This window comes from Bos indicus, chromosome 11 (assembly GCF_029378745.1).
Source record: "Bos indicus isolate NIAB-ARS_2022 breed Sahiwal x Tharparkar chromosome 11, NIAB-ARS_B.indTharparkar_mat_pri_1.0, whole genome shotgun sequence".
Classification (NCBI taxonomy): Eukaryota; Metazoa; Chordata; class Mammalia; order Artiodactyla; family Bovidae; genus Bos; species Bos indicus.
The window spans coordinates 100390155-100408884 of NC_091770.1; the positions used below are offsets into that span (position 1 = coordinate 100390155).

Sequence of the window (18730 nt, forward strand, 5' to 3'; positions counted from 1 at the left end):
GCCCCCAGCTCCTGGCAACCACTAACCTGCTTTCTGTCTCTACGGAATTTCCTCTATTTTGTATTAATTTCTTGCAGTCATATGGTATGTGTCTTCGTGTCTGGCTTCTTGCCCTTAGCACACAGCTTTTGAAGTTCCTTCATGCTACAACCACGCTACCTCATTCCTTTTAACGGCTGAATAATATTCCATTGTAGGGAAGGACCACATTTTGTTTATCCATTTATCCATTGATGGGCACTTGACTGTTGGTACTTTTCAGCGACTGTGAGTCTTACAGTCTTCCTTTTCCCAAGCAGCAGGCCCCCTCTGTGCAGCCCGCCCCTGCTGGCGCCTTGGCCTTACTTCTCTCAACCGTCTTTTTCCAGACCTGTCTTTCTGGGGGAGCCTCGTGTCCAGCTTCAGGAGGATGGCCAGGTTCTCAGAATCACCAACAGTCACCTGGGAGATGAGGGCTGGTACCAGTGTGTGGCCTTCAGCCCGGCTGGCCAGCAGACCAAGGACTTTCAGCTCAGAATCCACGGTGAGCCCAGCCCCTTCCCGTCATCACCACGGGCTGCCCACTGTGTGGAGGGGTGGTGAGGGCAGAAATGGGAGTCTCTGAGGAGTCTGCCCCCAGTACAGTAAAACCAGAGGGGGACGGACCGAGGGAATCTGAAACGTTCCCCAAATCCCATCGTCCCCATCGGAGCTTTCCAAGTCCTCCCATCCGTGGTACACTCTGGATGGTCATTTCTTTAAATCAAATCACTTTTCTTTCCACTGAAACCCAGTTACCTAAAAGGATGTTGGCTATTTCAAAGGGAAGTGGGAACCAGGGTTGCTTGGCCTTCGTGGGAGGAAGCGGTGAAAACAAATGCCATCAAAGAGGGATGTTGGAACCCCTGAGGCCTGAGCTGCCCGCCTGCAGTAGAAAGTGCAAGATAAAAAGTGCTAGAAAGATTAAGAACCAGACACACCAAACCACCTTGTCCTCTGTCATAACTGGGCCAGAAGGAGATGTGGGAAGGGCATAACTGTTCTGTTATGAGGTGCATGTCCGTGTGTCCCGAGGGTCCTCTTGGGTACCACCCGTGGTGTGTGACCTGCCCTGTGGGACCCCTGATCCAGTTCAGCCCTTCATTTTACAGATGAGGAGGCTGAACCCCAGAGAAAGTGACCTCTCCAGGTCATGCAGCCACTTAGAGGCGGGGGGTGGGGGCATCCAGAGCCTGACTTATGGCCCCTGCCCCACCTCCTGCACCTCTTGCAATGGCCAGGCTCGCCTATGACGTCAGCATGTCCCGAGCTGGCCTCTCCCGTCTGTCCCCAGAGTCCCCCGCCCCTCCCCGCCCCCTGCAGTGGAAGCTTGTGACGGGTGTGGTGCTGTGACCCATGGGCAGGGGCTTGGGCGCTGCAAAGGGCGGTGCACCAGCCGCCTCCGCGCTGGGCAGCTTCCCTGTGACCTTCTCTCGCCCCCGCTGTCTTCAGCACCCCCCACCATCTGGGGCTCCAACGAGACGAGCGAGGTGGCCGTCATGGAGGGCCACCCCGTGTGGTTCCTGTGCGAGGCCCGAGGGGTGCCCACGCCCGACATCACCTGGTTCAAGGATGGCGACCCCCTGGTCCCCAGCACTGAGGTGGTCTACAGCAGAGGCGGCCGGCAGCTGCAGCTGGAGCGAGCCCAGGGCTCGGATGCTGGCACCTACAGCTGCAAGGCCAGCAACACTGTGGGGGTCGTGGAGAAGACCACCCGGCTGGAGGTTTACGGTGAGCGGCCCGGGGGCGTGGCAGGAGCAAGGGTCAGCTGGGGTGAGTGGTGGGAGGACTCTGGGCCACGGTGGCCTCCATCTGGCTCCAAAGGTGGGCCAGGGGAGCAGCCAGAGGCCCAAGATAATGAGATTGAATAGTTATCCTGGGGAGAAGGGTCATCTCATCCAACCTCCCCTGGCCAGAGAGGAAATTAAGCCAGGAGACAGGTCTGTGTCGGGGCCCAGGGAGAGCCCAGTGGAGAAATCAGGTCTCCCCTCGTGGTTTAGGGCTTTTCAGAAACTTGCACCCAGACCCCCAAAACCACCACTAATAACTAACTGCCCTTGATTAATCACTTACTGTGGTCCAGACCCCCAGGGCTTGTCACAGCAACAGCTAATTTCATCTCAGGGACTAGGGCCCTGGTCCCCCAACTCATGGGTGAGTCTAGCGGGCTCTGGGACTGACCCAGATCCCCCCGCTAGGGGGTGAGAGGACCTGGTTCACACTGAGAGGGTCTGACTATAGATAAAGTGAAAGGGTTAGTTGCTCAGTTGTGTCCAACTCTTTGCAACCCTATGGCCTGCCAGGCTCCTCTGTCCATGGGATTCTCCAAGCAAGATACTGGGGGTGGCTATTTCCTTCTCCAGGGGATCTTCCCGGCCCAGGGATTGAACCCTGGTCTAGCACATTGCAGGCAGATCGTTTACTGTCTGAGCCACCAGGAAAGCCCTAACTATAGGTGGTGTGCTGTTAACCTGGGCATTGGCCTGCATGGAGGGTCTTGGCTCTGAGGGCGCACAGAGAATTCAGAGGACAGGGTGTGTATCGATGGGCAGGGATGGGTCTGAGCAGGTGAAGTCTGAGAGGGCAGAATGTAGGCCAGTAGGGTCCTTGTGGTTCCTCTTGAAGGGTCAGCTCTAGAGCTCCGGTCCCCAAAGACACCAACGGCTTGGGTGCTGGAGCCCTGGGGACCCCAAAGGGAAGCTGGGGTGTCTGGGGTCTGGGGCCCCCTCCGAGAGTGAGCCCAGCTGCCAGCTCAGGGATCTGAGGATCTCCTGGAAGTTGACAAGAAATGCACATGAGTTTTCATTATGTTTCAGTGGGGCTTGTGACCCACACAAGATTGAGAAGCCCGTCCTTGGTCCTTCGTTGCCAATGTCTCCTAGCAATGGCTCCATGTGCTTAGCAACTTGGAGGGCCCTCCCTAACGGGAAGAGAGAAGCCCCCCTCCCAAGCTACCCACTTGGCCATCCCTGGTTGAGTCAGGAGCCCCCACAGGCTGGGTCATCTGGACTAGGGTCGGCTCACTTCCTTGGACCAAGAAGGGGACCAGTAGAAGCAGAAGCTCTGGTCTTGGGCCAGGGGAAGCCCGTCATCTGGGGTTCAGTGGATATGGAGACCTACTGGGGATACGCAGAGATGAGTGTTCTGCGGAAGATGAGCTCGTGGGGGGAACAAGACATGGAGGGAAGATGCAGGCAGAGTAGGGGGCAATGGTGGGCACGGGTTGCCACCAAGGGACAGAGGATGGAGAGGGTGCTTCCAGCCAGGGGTTTGGGGGAGACTCGGAGGAGGAGGTGAGGTCTGAACAGGGCTTTCAGCTAGCAGAGCAGGGAGGAGGCGTTTCACACGGGGTGAGGTCGGGGAGGGGCTTAACTGGGCTACTGGCCCCTGAACAGCCCCCTGTCTCTCCCCTAGTCCCACCCACCATCGAGGGCACTGGCGAAGGACCTCGAGTGGTGAAAGCCGTGGCCGGGAGGCCCTTGACCCTCGAGTGTGTGGCCAGAGGCTACCCACCCCCCACTGTCTCCTGGTACCACGAGGGGCTGCCCGTGGTGGACCGCAACGGGACGTGGCTGGGGGCGGGCGGTGGCGTGCTGAGCCTGGAGAGCCTGGGGGAGGCGTCCGGAGGCCTGTACAGCTGCGTGGCCAGCAGCCCCGCGGGGGAGGCCGTGCTGCATTACTCCGTGGAGGTGCAGGGTGAGCCCAGGCCTGCCCCGTCCACATCACTGGGCCGGGGGCCCCTCCTCGAACTCTGGCTGTGTGCGGAGGGGGTGGAAGCTGGGGGAGAAGTGACCAGGGCCTGAGACAGATGAGGTCTCTGTGACCTGGGCGGGGGCCCTTCAGAGCTACCGGGTGGATGGGGTTAATTCCCAGGTTCAAGGGTCCCTGTTCCCTCCCAGGACTCTGGGCTGGGTCACCACCTAGCTGGAGGTGGAGGACCCCTGGGTGGAGGACACCACCCCTGGAAGAAGGACATTTGTCTTCCAGGAGATGCTCCTGGTCAATGGGAGCTCAATGGGGAACTAACTCCTTGAGGTCCAAAGCTGGGTGGTGGGCGCTGGTCCCAGGACAGGTGGGCGGGGCTTTTGCCTGTTTCTTCCCACCACTGACTCTGAGATAAGTCAGGGAACAGGCAGATGGGACTCCTGAGCCCTGGGTCTGGTGGGAAGACAGACACTGAATAAACAGACCACTCTGATGGGGAGGCCGAACTTGGGTGGTCCTAGAAGGCCTCCTGGAGGAGGAGCCACTTATGGGGAGACTTGAAGGGTGAGGTGGAGCTTGGGCCTTCCTCTGGCAGCACAGGGACTTGGGAGGGCTGGAGGCTGGCATTTTCTCAACTCCAGACACCCAGCGGTGGCTCTTGTCTGCAGTTGCCCCGCAGCTCCTGGTGGCTGAAGGCTTGGGCCAGGTGACCACCCTCGTGGGACAGTCCCTGTACCTTCCCTGCTACGCTTCGGGCTCCCCAGTGCCCACGATCCAGTGCGTATGGGGTGGTGGAGGCCAGAACTGGGAGGATGGGGGGTGGCAAAGAGCATGCTTGGAGGGGTGGGGATGGGAGATACTCCACCTCTCATATGTATGAAGGAGGCAACGGAGCCAGGGACGTGAGAGCAGGAGAGAGATGTGCCTGACTCTTGGCCTGTCCCATCGCCCCGCCTTCCCCGGCCTCAGACTGACCTATCCCCCACCGCCATGCCCTAGGTGGCTGCAGAATGGCCACCCGGCCGAGGAGCTGCCTGGGGTCCACGTGACCTCGGAGGGGACCACTCTGCACATCGACCACGTGGAGCTGGGCCATGCGGGTCTCTTTGCTTGCCAGGCCACCAACGAGGCTGGCACGGCCGCGGCCGAGGTGGAGCTGTCTGTGCACGGTGAGGGGGCCTGGGGTTCCAGGGCTAGGGGGCATGAAGCCAGAGGGCCATGGTCCTCTGTGCCTTTGGCAGGCCTCGTAGACTTGGGCAGGGTGGGAGCTGGTCTTCCCAGGATGGCACTTCTGGGCTGGACTCCCCAGTTCACCAAAGAGACATGATGTGAGCAGAGGCTCAGCTTCTCACTACACTTGATATCTCCCCAGTCCACAGGCCCACAACCCTCTCCCCAGCCTCTCCTACCCCATTTGCTCTCTTTATACTGATCACACCAAACTTCATTCAACTCTTTAAATACATTGGCTTTCTTACCTCAAGCCTGCAAATGCTGTTTCCTCTGCCTGGAATAGTCTTCTTTGCTTGCTTGCTACTAAGCTGCTAAATCACTTCAGTCGTGTCCAACTCTGTGCAACCCCATAGACAGCAGCCCACCAGGCTCCCCCGTCCCTGGGATTCTCCAGGCAAGAACACTGGAGTGGGTTGCCATTTCCTTCTCCAATGCATGAAAGTGAAAAGTGAAAGTGAAGTCGCTCAGTCGTGTCTGACTCTTAGTGACCCCATGGACTGCAGCCTACCAGGCTCCTCCATCCATGGGATTTTCCAGGCAAGAGTACTGGAGAGGGGTTCTTTGCTTGCTTAGCTCCTCTCTATCTTTTAGATCTGTCTTTTTAGATCTTCCTTTCCTCCAGGAAGCCCTCCTTGATTCCAACATGGTTATAATCTGCACTGCTCAGCCCTTCATGACCATAGCACCCATTGCTTGTTTGGTTGTTCATCTCTCCTGCCCAGCTTGGGAGCTCTGGAGGCAGCACAGAGCTTTCTCTTCTGTGTCCCTGTGCCTAGTGCAGTGAGGGGCACAGTGCACATATGGATGGATGATGGATGATGGGTGGGTGATTGATGGATGGATAGATGGATGATGAATTGCTGGATAAATGATGGTTTATGGATAGATGGATGGATGACAGATGGATGGATGATGGATGGATAGATGATGGATGAATGAATGGATAGATGATGGATAGATAGATGGTAAATGGATAGATGGATGGATGGATGGATGATGAATAATGGATGGATGATGGATGATAGATGATGGGTGGATGGATGGTTGATGGATGGATGATAGATGGATGATGAATGATGGATGAATGGATGAATAAATGGATGGATGATGGATAGATAGATAGTGGATGGATGGATGGTTGGTGGATGATGGATGGATGGATAGATGGATGATGGATGGATGGATGATGGTTGATGGGTGGATGCAGGATGAATGAATGAATGGATGATGCATAGATAGATGGTAGATGGATGGATGGATGGTGGATTGTGGATGGATGGATGATGGATGGATGGATGGATGATGGGTGGGTGGTTGATGGATGGATAGATGGATGATGAATTGCTGGATGAATGATGGTTTATGGATGGATGGATGGATGACGGATGAATGGATGACAGATGAATGGATGGATGATGGATGGATAGATGATGGATGAATGAATGGATAGATGATGGATAGATAGATGGTAGATGGATGGATGGATGATGAATAATGGATGGATGATGGATGATAGATGATGGGTGGGTGGATAGATGGTTGTTGGATGGATGATAGATGGATGATGAATGATGGATGAATGGATGAATAAATGGATGGATGATGGATAGATAGATAGTGGATGGATGGATGGTTGGTGGATGATGGATGGATGGATAGATGGATGATGGATGGATGGATGATGGTTGATCGGTGGATGCAGGATGAATGAGTGGATGGATGATGGATAGATAGATGGTAGATGGATGGATGGATGGTGGATTGTGGATGGATGGATGATGGATGGATGGTTGATGAATGATGGATGGATAGATGGATGGTTGATGGATGGATGGATGATGTATGGTTAGATAGATGGATGAGGGATGGATGGTTGGTGGATGGATAGATGGATGGTTGATGGATGGATGGTTGATGGATGGATGGATGATGAATGATGGAAGAATGGATGATAGATGAGTGGATGGATGGATGATAGATGAATGGATGGATGATGGATGGATGAATGGATCTATGATGGATGATAGATGATGGATGGTGGATGGGAGAATTTCAAAGGGAAAGACCTGCTCTGCTGGCTCCCAGCCTAGTGCTCTTCCCCACAAGGCCAGGTGTCTGGAGGGTTGAGTGGGAGGAAGGTAGAGGTCAGCCCCACAAGGCCACTCCCTCACTACCCAGGCATTGAGGAGGTTTCTGGGTGCCCACTGCACCCCTCCTGAACCTGACTGGGCCTCCCTGCCTCTCCTCTGCCCAGAGCTCCCATCGGTGGTCATAGTTGGGGGTGAGAACATCACAGCCCCTTTCCTGCAGCCTGTGACCCTCCGATGTGCAGGGACTGGGGTGCCTACCCCAAGCCTCCGCTGGTGGAAGGATGGGGTGGCTCTGGCAGCCTCAGGGGGGAGCCTGCAGGTATGTGCAAGGGCCCCAGGGCTGGTGGGACAACTGCACAGGTGGAGTGGCTGCTTTTTAGGGTCCTGGAGGGCCCAAGACGGGCCCTGGCAGCCTGAGGGCAGAACAAACAATGTCTATTTATCCTGGAAATGCTCAGTGGACACTGGGGTGCTGGGTCTGAAGAAGGAAGGGAGCCCTTAGCTTTGACCATGTCCCGAGAGTTTGGGTGGCCAGAGGGAGAAAGTTGGGGGAGGGGAGTAGCCCGCAAGATCAGAGGAATCCTCTGGAATCTGAAAGCAGGGCTCAGAACTCCACCCCAGAACCAAGCTTGTGCCCATCCTCACTTTCTCCTGCCCTGGGGTCAGCGGTAGCCTGTCCCCTCACCATATCCCAGTGTCGCTCTGACTGCCCTGACCCCGGGCCCTGCCCACCTCCCTGCTACACACCTGCTCTTCCTCCTGTCCCCCCAGATTGAGAAGGTGGACCTGAAGGACGAAGGCACCTACGCTTGTGTCGCCACTAACCTGGCCGGGGAGAGCAGGAAGGAAGTGATGCTCAGGGTGTTAGGTAAGGAGACTATGCCTGAGTGGTTGAGGGCCCGCGGGGCCACCGCCAGAGGTCCGAGATGGCTGGGGGTCCTAAAATCAATGTCACATACTTAACTTTAGATGTTGATGGGACTTCCCTGGTGATCCAATGGGTAAGACTCTACGCTTCCACTGCAGGGGGCATGGGTTTGATCCCTGGTTGGGGAACTAAGATCCCACATGCTATGCAGTGCAGCCAATAAGATAAAATAAGTAGAAAGTCATTTACTGTGGTCCCTTTTGGTTGTTTATATATGTGTGTGTATATATACATATATAATTTTATTTATCTATTTATTTTTTGCTGTCTGATTCTTCCTTGTTGCATGGGCTTTTTTTCTAGCTGCGGGCCAGCAGGGGCTACTCCCTAGTTGCGGTCAGCTTCCCATTGCGGTGGCCTCTCTTCTTGTGGCACATGGGTCCTAGGGCACGTGGGCTTCAGTGGTTGTGGCCACGTAGGCTCAGCAGTTGCTGCTCACGGGCTCTAGTGCACAGGTTCAGTAGTTGTGGCACACAGGCTTAGTTGCTACATATCAAGTGGGATCTTCCCAGACCAGGGATCGAACCCATGTCTCCTGCATTGGCAGGCGGATTCCTTACCACTAAGCCACAAGGGAAGCCTTCCTTTTGATTGCTTTCTGTTAGACTTTCAGTGGACAGCCTGTTCTCGTTCATTTGTATCTTTGCTTGTTTTATGCATTTGAGGGCTCATTTAGATCCTTGGGTATATGGGCACATCCTTGCCCTTGTCACCCCTCATGACTGCCTGGGGTCCCTGGGGTCCACCTCGCCACAGTGCCTGATGCTGGCTGCTCCTGGGGGGAGGGGGGTGTTGGGTGCCAGGGTCATCCTTGTATGATTGAAATAAAGCTTGCCTCCCAGGGCCTTTGTTCTTGGGCAGGAGGGGATTCCTTAATCAGCAAACGTGAGCTGTTGGGGTGCCTTATTGCCCAGGCCCCCTTGGGAAGGCTGGGGAGGGGTCTTAGGGTGGCTGAGATGAGCTGCCTGGAGCCTCACCCGGAAAGCCAGGATCTCCTTGTCTCCCCTAGTGCCTCCCAACATCGAGCCGGGTCTGGTCAACAAGGCGGTGCTAGAAAATGCCTCCGTGACCTTGGAGTGCCTGGCTTCCGGCGTGCCCCCTCCTGGTAAGTAAGACCCCTCCCCTTGTCTGAAAGCCACCTCCAGCCAACCCCAGTTCCCATCTGAAGAGGTCAGCCAGGGCTCCAGGTACTGCTCTGGCTGAGGATGAAATCAGCAGACCTTCCCCTTCCCTCCCCCACGCTCCCCTTGTCCTTCTCAACAGCTCTTTATCTCATGCCCATTATACACCAGGGCCCAGAGCCTTTGCCCTGGTGTCTGAAACAAACCTACAGGATTTCTGCTGAGTTCGTGGATTCATGGGGCTGCCCTAGGCTGGAGGGTGAGAATCTTCTCTAGACCAGCAGTTTAGGAAAGGTCTGGGAGCTGGGACTGGGTGTAAATGCCCAGCAGACAGGATGGGCCTAGGAAGACGATACATTTCCTGTCCCCCATCAGAACCATGGCAACCCTGCTTTGCCTAGGGTAGTGAGCCCTGGAGGTATTGGCCCTCTGCCGTGGGGGAACCCTGTTCTGGCATGGGCCCTGGCAGGATGGAAGCAAGTTGAAGATACAGTCGGTCCTTATTTATTTATAATCTCTTTATTAACTTTATTTTTTAATTGCAGTACAATTAATTTACAATGTTGTGTTAATTTCTGCTGTACAGCAAAGTGGTTCAGTTGTACACATATATGTACATTCTTTATAAATATTCTTTTCCATTATGGCTTATCATAAGATATTAAATATAATTCTCTGTGCTGTACGGTAGGACCTTGCTTCTCCATCCTATACATGATAGCTTACATCTGCTGACCCCAGCCTCCCACTCCATCCCTCTCCCTCCCCTGTGCCCCCTTGGCAACCACAAGCCTGTTCTCTATGTCGGTGAGTCTGTTTTTGTTTCATGGATAGGTTCATTTGTATCATATTTTAGGTTCCACATATAAGTGATATCATATGGTATTTGTCTCTCTCTTTCTGGTATTTGTCTTTACTTCACTTAGTGTGATAATCTCTGGTTCCATCCATGCTGCTGCGAATGGCATTGGTTTGTTCTTTTCTCATGGCTGTGTAATATTCCCTTGTATATATGTACCATGTCTTCTTTATCCACCCATCTGTCGATGGACATTTAGGTCATTTCCTTATCTCAGTTATTGTGAGTAGCACTGCTATGAACCTGGGGTCCATGTATCTATTCACAGTCCATCCATAATGATGAGCCTGCTGTTTGGGGGTGTACTGTATTCTCTTTTAAAGATCTGCCTCATGGGTGGTCTCCTGGCAGGAGTAAGATGTGAAGGGGCCAGGCTGGCTTTGACTGTTCTCGCTCCTGGCTGCTCCAGCCTGTGTCCCTCTCTGCCTTCGATTCCATCTCAGACAACTGCCATATTCTGCTCCCATCCATCTTCCTTTCAGGCTTTCTCCAGTGCCTGAAATAAAGTCGCACCATATGGGCACCCTGGAAGCCCCCCTCGGATGCACAGGACACAGGCACACTCTGAAAGGCTGGCAGGGACCCTTGCATCTCTCTTCTCTTCTCCAGATATCTCCTGGTTTAAGGGCCGCCAGCCTATCTCTGCCTGGGACAGAGCGATGGTGTCAACTGATGGGAGAGTCCTTCTCATTGAGCAAGCCCAGCTTTCTGATGCCGGGAGCTACCGCTGCGTGGCGTCCAATGTGGTGGGCAGCACAGAGCTGCAATACAGCCTGCGGGTCAATGGTGAGCTGCTCAGGACTAAAGGCATCTGTCCCCAGAGTTGTTGCTCATCCGTTTGTCCCTGTCTGTTCCTCCATCTCTCATCCATCCATCCTTCCCTTCTTCCATCCACCACCCATCCTTCATCCATTCATCCATCCTTCCTATCTTCCATCTATCATCCATTCACCCATCAATCATCCATGCATCCATGCTTCCTTTCATTTATCTTTCCTTCCTTTCACCTATCATTTATCCATCCATCCATTCATCTATCCATTCTTCCATCTACACATGGAAACACCCAACTGTCCATCCATCGATTCAACCAACCATTCAATTCTCTGCCCATCTAACCCACCCACCCATCTAACCATCCAGCTGTCCATCCCCCAACCGTTCTTCTGTTCAAACATCAATTCCTCCATCTGTCCATTTTCTATCCAACCACATTTATTGGGTATAGACACAACTCAGAGATATTGCAGTTTCGGTTCCAGACCACCACAATAAAGCAATACCAAAATAAAGCAAGTCACATGAGTTTTTTTTGGCTTCCCAGTGCATAGAAAAGTCCTATATACACTGTACTGTAGTCTGTTACATGTGCAATAGCACTGTGTCTAAAACATGGACATATCTTAATTAAAAAGGACTTATTGCTAAAAACTGCTATCATCTGAGCCTTGGGTGAGTCATAGTAACATCAAAGATCACTGATCACCCTAACAGGCATTCTCAACCCCTGTGACCCCTACACCATCAGCAATGATGATGACCTCACGGTAACCAGGAGGCCCAAGTTCAAGGGCTGCTTCTGCCAGCTCCTGGTGGGTCAACCTTGGGCAGGCCACTGGCCCTCTCTAAGCCTCAGTTTCCCATCTGTGGGGCCGGAAGGATGAAACAAGCAACCTCGAGACCCGGGGCGTGCCCTGCCCGTGTTGGGAGTCGCTGTCCCTGAGCTTTCATCAGTGGCCATGCACTCCTGCGGGGGTGCCCGGCCAGGGGCCCTGCCCGCTTCACCCTCAGCGGGGTCAACCCGTGCCCCGTGTCGCCCTCGCCCTGCAGTGCCCCCGCGCATCACGCTGCCACCGAGCCTCCCAGGCCCCGTGCTGCTCCACAGCCCGGTGCGGCTGACCTGTGACGCCGCCGGGGCGCCCAGCCCCATGCTGATGTGGCTGAAGGATGGAAACCCCGTGTCCACTGCAGGGACCGCCGGTCTCCAGGTCAGTGGGGGTGGGGGGGGCCCAGCTCACCTCTCTGGTGCCTCAGTAGATGCTGGGAATGCAGGTCAGGGCCTGGGACCGCCGTGGGGGGGCAACAGTGATGGCCCAGGACGGTTGGCTGCAGGGAGGAGGGAGAGCAGCTAAAAGGAGTCGGGGCCAGGTGGTCTCCAGGAACAAGGCCCACCACCAATATAAGACATAATCATAATATAACGTAGTGTAACATAATGTACATTGCATTATGCATAGGATGGGCAGGGAAGCCTGGCGTGCTGCAGCCCATGGGGTCGCAAAGAGTCGGACATGACTGAGTGACTGAACTGAACTGAACATAACATAATGTTAATGTAATATATGTTAGGAACCAAATATATAATTTACAATTTTCTAGTAACTGCATTAGACTGAGTAAAAAGACACAGGTGAAGCCAATTTTAATAATACATTTTAGGGGATCTCCTGACTATCCAGTTATCAGGACTCCATGCTTCCACTGCAAGGGCCAGGGGTTTGATCCCGGGTCAGGGAACTAAGATCCTGCAAGCTGCCCAGCGCAGGCAAAATTAATGAATGAATAAACAAAGAAACAAACAAACAGGATACCCTTTGGCTATATAAAAAGGGAATATTTTTAAAACTGCTGTATAAAAAATACATTTTAGTTCACCCAGTATATTCAAAAAGCTTCACTGTATCAAGTGATCATTATAAAACATCATTAACCAGACATCTTACCTTCTCCTTTTGGTACAAACCCTTTGAAATCTGTTGTGTATCTTATACCTGGGGACCGGCCATATCTTAAGGGCTCCCAGCCCCAGCCCTACTCCCCAGGGGACCCTTTCTCAGGGCCGATAGAATTGCCCACCAGCCAGCAGAGGTTCTGAGGTTCGGGTATGCCTCGCATTTCCAGTGCATTGCTGGGGGGCTCTGGGGGCCTGGGCAGCTGCCCAGGCGCACCTGCCAGCAATGCCAGCTTGTGAAGGGGACGGATCACCCGTGGACTTTCTTCTGGGGTACAGGTCTTCCCTGGGGGCCGGGTCCTCATGCTGGCCAGTGCCCGGGTCTCCGACTCCGGCAGCTACTCCTGCGTGGCCGTGAGTGCAGTGGGCGAGGACCGCCGGGACGTCGTCCTGCGTGTCCACAGTGAGTCTCGGGCCCCGGAGGCTGCCGGGTGCGGGCTGGAGGCTCAAGACGGTGGGGCTGGGGCATCCCCAGGGGATGGATGTGCCAGGTCTGTCCTGAGACTGCGTCTGCCTTCATGTAGGGGTCCATCGGACCCCCCCGAGCCATGTCTTAAACTATGAACTCCCCTGTCATGGACAGGTGGGCTGGTGGGCCCTTTCTTCAGTGGTAACATCTGATACAACTAAAGTACAAAATCAGGGGTCTTCCCTGGTGGTCCAGTGGTTAAGACTCTGCACTCCCAACGCAGGGGGCAAGGGTTTGATCCCTGATCAGGGAACTAAGATCCCATATGCTGTGCATGGCCTGGTCTAAGACCTTAAATAAATAAAGATTAAAGTTTCTTTTTAAAAAAATTATAAAAGTAAAGTACAAAATCATATTCAGAATATTGACGTCATAACCCACCATCCTATTGAGGTTTGGGGTCTCCTCTGCTGGTCGTTGAGGGGAGGAGCAGAGGGCTTCAGTTCAGGGGGTGGCCCCCATCCTCACGGCACCTCCCCGACCCCGTGTTTGCTCCTGGCTGCTGGAAGGGGGAGGTTCTGACTCAGGACGTGACTCGACTCACCCGCCTGAGACAGCCTCCACCCCGCCCCCTCCCGCAGCGCCCCCCAGCATCCTCGGAGAAGAGCGGAACGTGTCTGTCGTGGCTAACGAGTCCGTGGCCCTGGAGTGCCGGAGCCACGCTGTGCCCCCTCCTGTGCTGAGTTGGCGCAAGGACGGCCGCCCCCTGGAGCCCCGGCCCGGCATCTACCTCTCTGCAGACAAGGCCTTGCTGGAGGTGTGCGGCCTCCCAGGCCACCAAGGAGGGCCCCACCATGAGCAGAGCTGAGCCCTGACCCAGGCAGGCGGGGACGCATCCTCCAACATCAGTTCAGCTCATCTCGACTGGCAGCCCATCCAGTCCCCAGACCCAGCAGAGCTGCTTCCAGCCAAACTGGGATGGAGAGCAAAGCCCCAGGACTGAGCCCTGGGAGCTTCTCTCAGCCCCTTCAGCTCAGTTCAATTCAGTCACTCAGTCATATCCAACTCTTTGCAACCCCATGGACTGCAGCACACCAGGCCTCCCTGTCCATCACCAGCTCAAACTCATGTCCATTGAGTCGGTGATGCCATCCAACCATCTCATCCTCTGTCGTCCCCTTCTCCTCCCACCTTCAATCTTTCCCAGCATCAGGGTCTTTTCCAATGAGTCAGTTCTTCCCATCAGGTGGCCAACGTATCGGAGTTTCAGCTTCAGCATCAGTCTTTCTCAGCCCCTTCCCTCCCCCCAAAGCTTTCCACCCGTTTTTCACTCCTTGCTGGAAAGCCTTCTTGCCTTTGGGCATTTAAGGCCTTTCATCCGGCCCGGCAAGTCAAGGGGCATCTAGAGTGAGCCCAGATCTCACCTTTATCCCGCCCCTCCTGACTGTTGCAGGCACCTCCTGTCTGGACCTCTCTGGCCTCAGGTCTCTCACCTGTGAGCACGGTGACACCTTTCTCCTGGGCTGGCCGGGAGAGTTCCAGAGAGTGCCTGTGTGGACCCACTTGCCCCAGAGAACAGCTCATCCACATAAGCTAGGGGAAGGGGGCACAGCTCCAAGCTTTTGGGGAGCACGCTCTGCTCCAGCCGGCTCCTCCTTCCCCCAGCCCCCTGCACTTTGTGATGTGATCATTCCTAACTCCAAGCACCTTCAGTTTGGCTTCCTCTGCCTGGAATACTGCCCCCTCCTTCCTCTTTCATTCTTCAAAGCCACAGCCCGGCTCCTCTGACCCCTGAGACAGGGCCCCCTCCGCCTGCCCCTTGGGACACGGCTATGGATGTGAAGTGGGGTGAGGCTGGCAGGGCCACCAAGCCCCTGGCTCCCAGAAACTTCCCGGTGCTGGAGGTACAGCGGGTGTTACCACTGGTTTGTCAACCCCCAGGTTCCAGGTGGGAGCGTGGGCTCGGCAAGGGAAAGTGACGGGCCCAGGGTCACACAGATGTGGCACCATCTCTGCGCTGGACCCCTGATGGGTGGTTTTTGCTCCTGGCCAGGTGGACAGAGCCGAGGTGGGGGATACGGGCCGCTATACCTGTGAGGCGCTGAACCAAGTGGGCCGCTCAGAGAAGCACTACAACCTCAATGTCTGGGGTGAGGGTCTCCCGGGCTGGGCTGGGCTGGGGTCCCTCCCCGCTGCGTCTGTCAGGGCTGGCTCTCAAGCCCAGGGCGGAGGGCGGTGCTGCCTTGAATGGGTCCAGGACACAGCCTTCCCCCGCCCCGCCCTCTCCCCGGGGCCTCTTTCCCACCCAGTCCCCAGCTTCCTGCCCTCCTCACCTCTGCTCTGTTTTTACTCAGTCCCTCCAGTGTTCCCCTCGCGGGAGCCACGCACCCTAACCGTGACTGAGGGGCACCCCACCAGGCTCTCCTGTGATTGTCGGGGCGTTCCCTTCCCCAAGATCTCCTGGAAGAAGGACGGTAGGCTGGCTGAGCCCCAGGCTCACTGCCCCACCCATGGAGGCTGCTCCCTGCCCTTGCTTCCAACTCTGGCTGAGATGGAGACGGGTGCAGGTGCTGGTTACAGAAGCCCCCCACGCCCCTCCAGCCCCTTCTCAGCCAGTGAGAGCTAGACTGATCTCAGGGCCTCCCGTCAGATGTCTCTTCTTCCAGGAAGCCCTCCCTGACCTCCCTCCCAGTCTAGGGAGAGGACCTCCTTGACACCGCCCCTGTGTTAACTTCTCATGTCACCCACCTTAGTCCCTCAGTGTCTGCTCCTCCATGAATCCCTGAGCCCCGGGAGGCATTGTCTGGGAATTCAGCAGTGGCTTAGCAGTGCCTGGTACAAAAGAGATGCTCAGTGAATATTTGGAATTCATTCATTTAACTAGTATTTATTGAGAGCCTGTCTGTGCGAGGCATCATTCTAGGTGCTAGAAATGCATCAGTGGATCAAGGCAGTCAGGTAATAAGTGAAAAACGAGTACAGGCATACCTCGTTTTAATGCACTGTGTTTAGAGTTTCACAGGTGTTATGTATTTTACAAATTGAAGGCTTATGGCAACCCTGCCTCCAAAAAGTCTGTTGGTGTCATTTTTCCAACAGTATTTGCTCACTTTGGGTCTCTGTCACATTCTGATAATGCTCACAGTATTTATGACTTCATTGTTATTATTAAGTCTGTTATGGTGATCTGTGATGAGTGATCTCTGATGTTACTACTGAAGAAAGTTTATGACTTGCTGAAGGTTCAGATGATGGTTAGCTTTTTAAAATATTTTTAATTGTGTACATTGTTTTCTTTTCACACAATATTGCACACTTAACAGATTATAGTATCAACATATATGCACCAGGGAACCAAAAATTCATGTGACTCACTTCATTTTGATACTTGCTTTATTGCGGAAGTCTGGAACTGAAACTGTGCTATTTCTGAGGTGTGCCTGTAAATGACTTAATACCTGATGTGATAAATGCTATGGAGAAAAATATAAGCCAAGAAAGAGGAGAAGACTGCTGGGGGAATGGTGGGATTTGCAATTTTAAGTTGAGTGGTCAGGGACATTTGACCAAGCGGACATGAAGAAGGTGAGGGATGAACATGAGACGACTGTAGGGAAAAGCATTCCAGGCAGGTGACAGCAGATGCAAAGGCCCTGGGGCAGGAGTGAGTCAGGTGTGGTTGAAGAACAACAGAGGGGTCAGCGGGGCTGCAGCAGATTCAGCTCGAGACGGTCACATGAGCTGTGATGGCTGGGTCCAAGGCTGTTGTAAGGATCCCAGCTTTTACCTTGAGTGAGATGCGCTGTTTTAGGAGTCTGGAAAAAGGAAAGACACAATCTGGTTTGTGCTTAGCAGGTTCCTGCCAGCATGATAAGAACAGACCGTTGGGAACAAGGGTGGGAGCAGGATGCCAGTGAGGGGGCTTCCGCAAGGACTCCAGGCAAGAGAAACTGGCACCTGGACTAGGTGGGTAGCCAGGAGGTACTGAGAGGCGGCCATAGTCTTCTAGATGCATTTCAGAGGCAATGCTGGCAGGATTTCCTGATGGCTGGGATGAGGGGCTAAGGAGAATGAGGAGTCGAGGATGACTTGGAAGTTTTGGCCTGGCAATCGAGAGAGTTGCTACCATCACCAAGATAGAGAGGCTGTGAGGGCAGGTTTACGGGGTCAGACTGGGAGTTTGCGGCATTTTAATTTTCAGATCTGTTAGACATCCAATGAGATGTTAAATGGGCAGTCAGCCAGAGGTGTCCGGAGCTCAGAGGAGAGGTCTGGGCTAAGAATAAATCCGGAAGTGACAAGCCGAGATCACCAGGGGAGAGAGTGTGGACAGAGAATAGAATGTAAGAGTGAGGAAGCGTGTCGTGTGGCCACCCGGGCCCCTCCCCCCGGCTGGGACACGTGCTGCTGGATGATGGGAGTCCAGAGGGCTGCTCCTCCGTGACAGGTGCAGGGTGATGAAAGTTAGCGCCTCCAGGCTTACAAAATCCTTCCCTGCATCATTGGGGTCTCCTTGGTTCCAGGCGTGCCTGTTGCTTGGTCTCCCTCCCTCACCACTGTAGCTAGACAGATGGGTCATTTACTCAATAGCCTTCACTAAGCCTTAATATATGCCAGGCCCCGGAGAGCCTCCAAGGACCCCAGGGGGAAAGTGAGGCAGAGTCTTCCCTCCAGGACAGCCCAGGCCAGGGAAGGATTCAGACGTGCCACCTGTAGGTAGAACTGGGTTGGGGACAAGCTCAGAGTTGTGGGTTATCAGAGGGGATTCTGGGATCAGATTTGGTGCTCAGGGAAGTCTTCCTGGTGGAGGTGACATTTAGTGGGCATCTGTGGGATGAGCAGGAGTTGGCCAGGATGGATGGGAGGACAGATGTTCAAGGTGGAAGGACTAGGGACCAGGGGCTTCTTTCTCATGCATCCAGGTCAGCCCCTGCCCGGGGAGGGGGTCAGCCTTGCGCAGGTGTCAGCTGTGGGGCGGCTGCTGTATCTGGGACGGGCCCAGCCAGCCCAGGAGGGAACGTACACCTGTGAGTGCAGCAACGTGGCTGGAAATAGCAGTCAGGACCAGCAGCTGGTGGTGTATGGTGAGTCGGACTGGGATGACCTGGACCAGGCGGAAGGGGCTGGAAGGGGTCAGCCTGAAGGGTGGGCAACCAGGCACCCTGGCAGGGCAGACCTCACCCCCCAAAACCCAAGCAAAGACAGAAGCTGGATTCTCCTGTCCCACTTTAGATTAGTGCCATTTTAACTGTCCCCTCCAAGTCAGCTTCTTATAGCTCCTGACTGTGAGAGAGCAAGCAGCTTGATGCCAAGAGACCCCCAATGGCCCAGAGAGAAAAAGGAAACGACAGCTTGAAACAGCTGGAAACTAAAGAAATGTAAAATTGATATAAAATTCCTATATGTGATGGAAACTCAAGTCTCCATCTACCTATCCTATGCGGGATAAAATTAAATATCTCAGCCTTATATAAATCATTCTAGAAAATAAATCCCATGGACAGAGGAGCCTGGTGGGCTGCCGTCTCTGGGGTCGCAAAGAGTCGGACACGACTGAAGCGACTTAGCAGCAGCAGCAGCAGAAAATACAACCAAGAACACTGCCGTCCAACGTCTTGAGGAGAATCCCACCTGTG

The 18730-nt window shown here is 54.3% G+C and overlaps 1 protein-coding gene across 2 annotated transcripts in view; it reads left to right on the forward strand.

Moving 5' to 3' along the window:
* HMCN2 (hemicentin 2) overlaps positions 1–18730 on the forward strand; it is a 176878-nt gene that overhangs the window by 93196 nt on the left and 64952 nt on the right. For both annotated transcript variants that reach the window (XM_070799427.1, XM_019971022.2), the window contains exons 30-44: positions 369–523; positions 1471–1749; positions 3433–3714; positions 4392–4500; positions 4723–4892; positions 7211–7365; positions 7818–7914; positions 8984–9079; positions 10564–10740; positions 11785–11942; positions 12965–13088; positions 13736–13911; positions 15148–15244; positions 15449–15568; positions 18017–18178. In XM_070799427.1, coding sequence (XP_070655528.1) covers positions 369–523; positions 1471–1749; positions 3433–3714; positions 4392–4500; positions 4723–4892; positions 7211–7365; positions 7818–7914; positions 8984–9079; positions 10564–10740; positions 11785–11942; positions 12965–13088; positions 13736–13911; positions 15148–15244; positions 15449–15568; positions 18017–18178 — 2357 coding nt within the window. The remainder of the gene's footprint in view (positions 1–368; positions 524–1470; positions 1750–3432; positions 3715–4391; positions 4501–4722; positions 4893–7210; positions 7366–7817; positions 7915–8983; positions 9080–10563; positions 10741–11784; positions 11943–12964; positions 13089–13735; positions 13912–15147; positions 15245–15448; positions 15569–18016; positions 18179–18730) is intronic.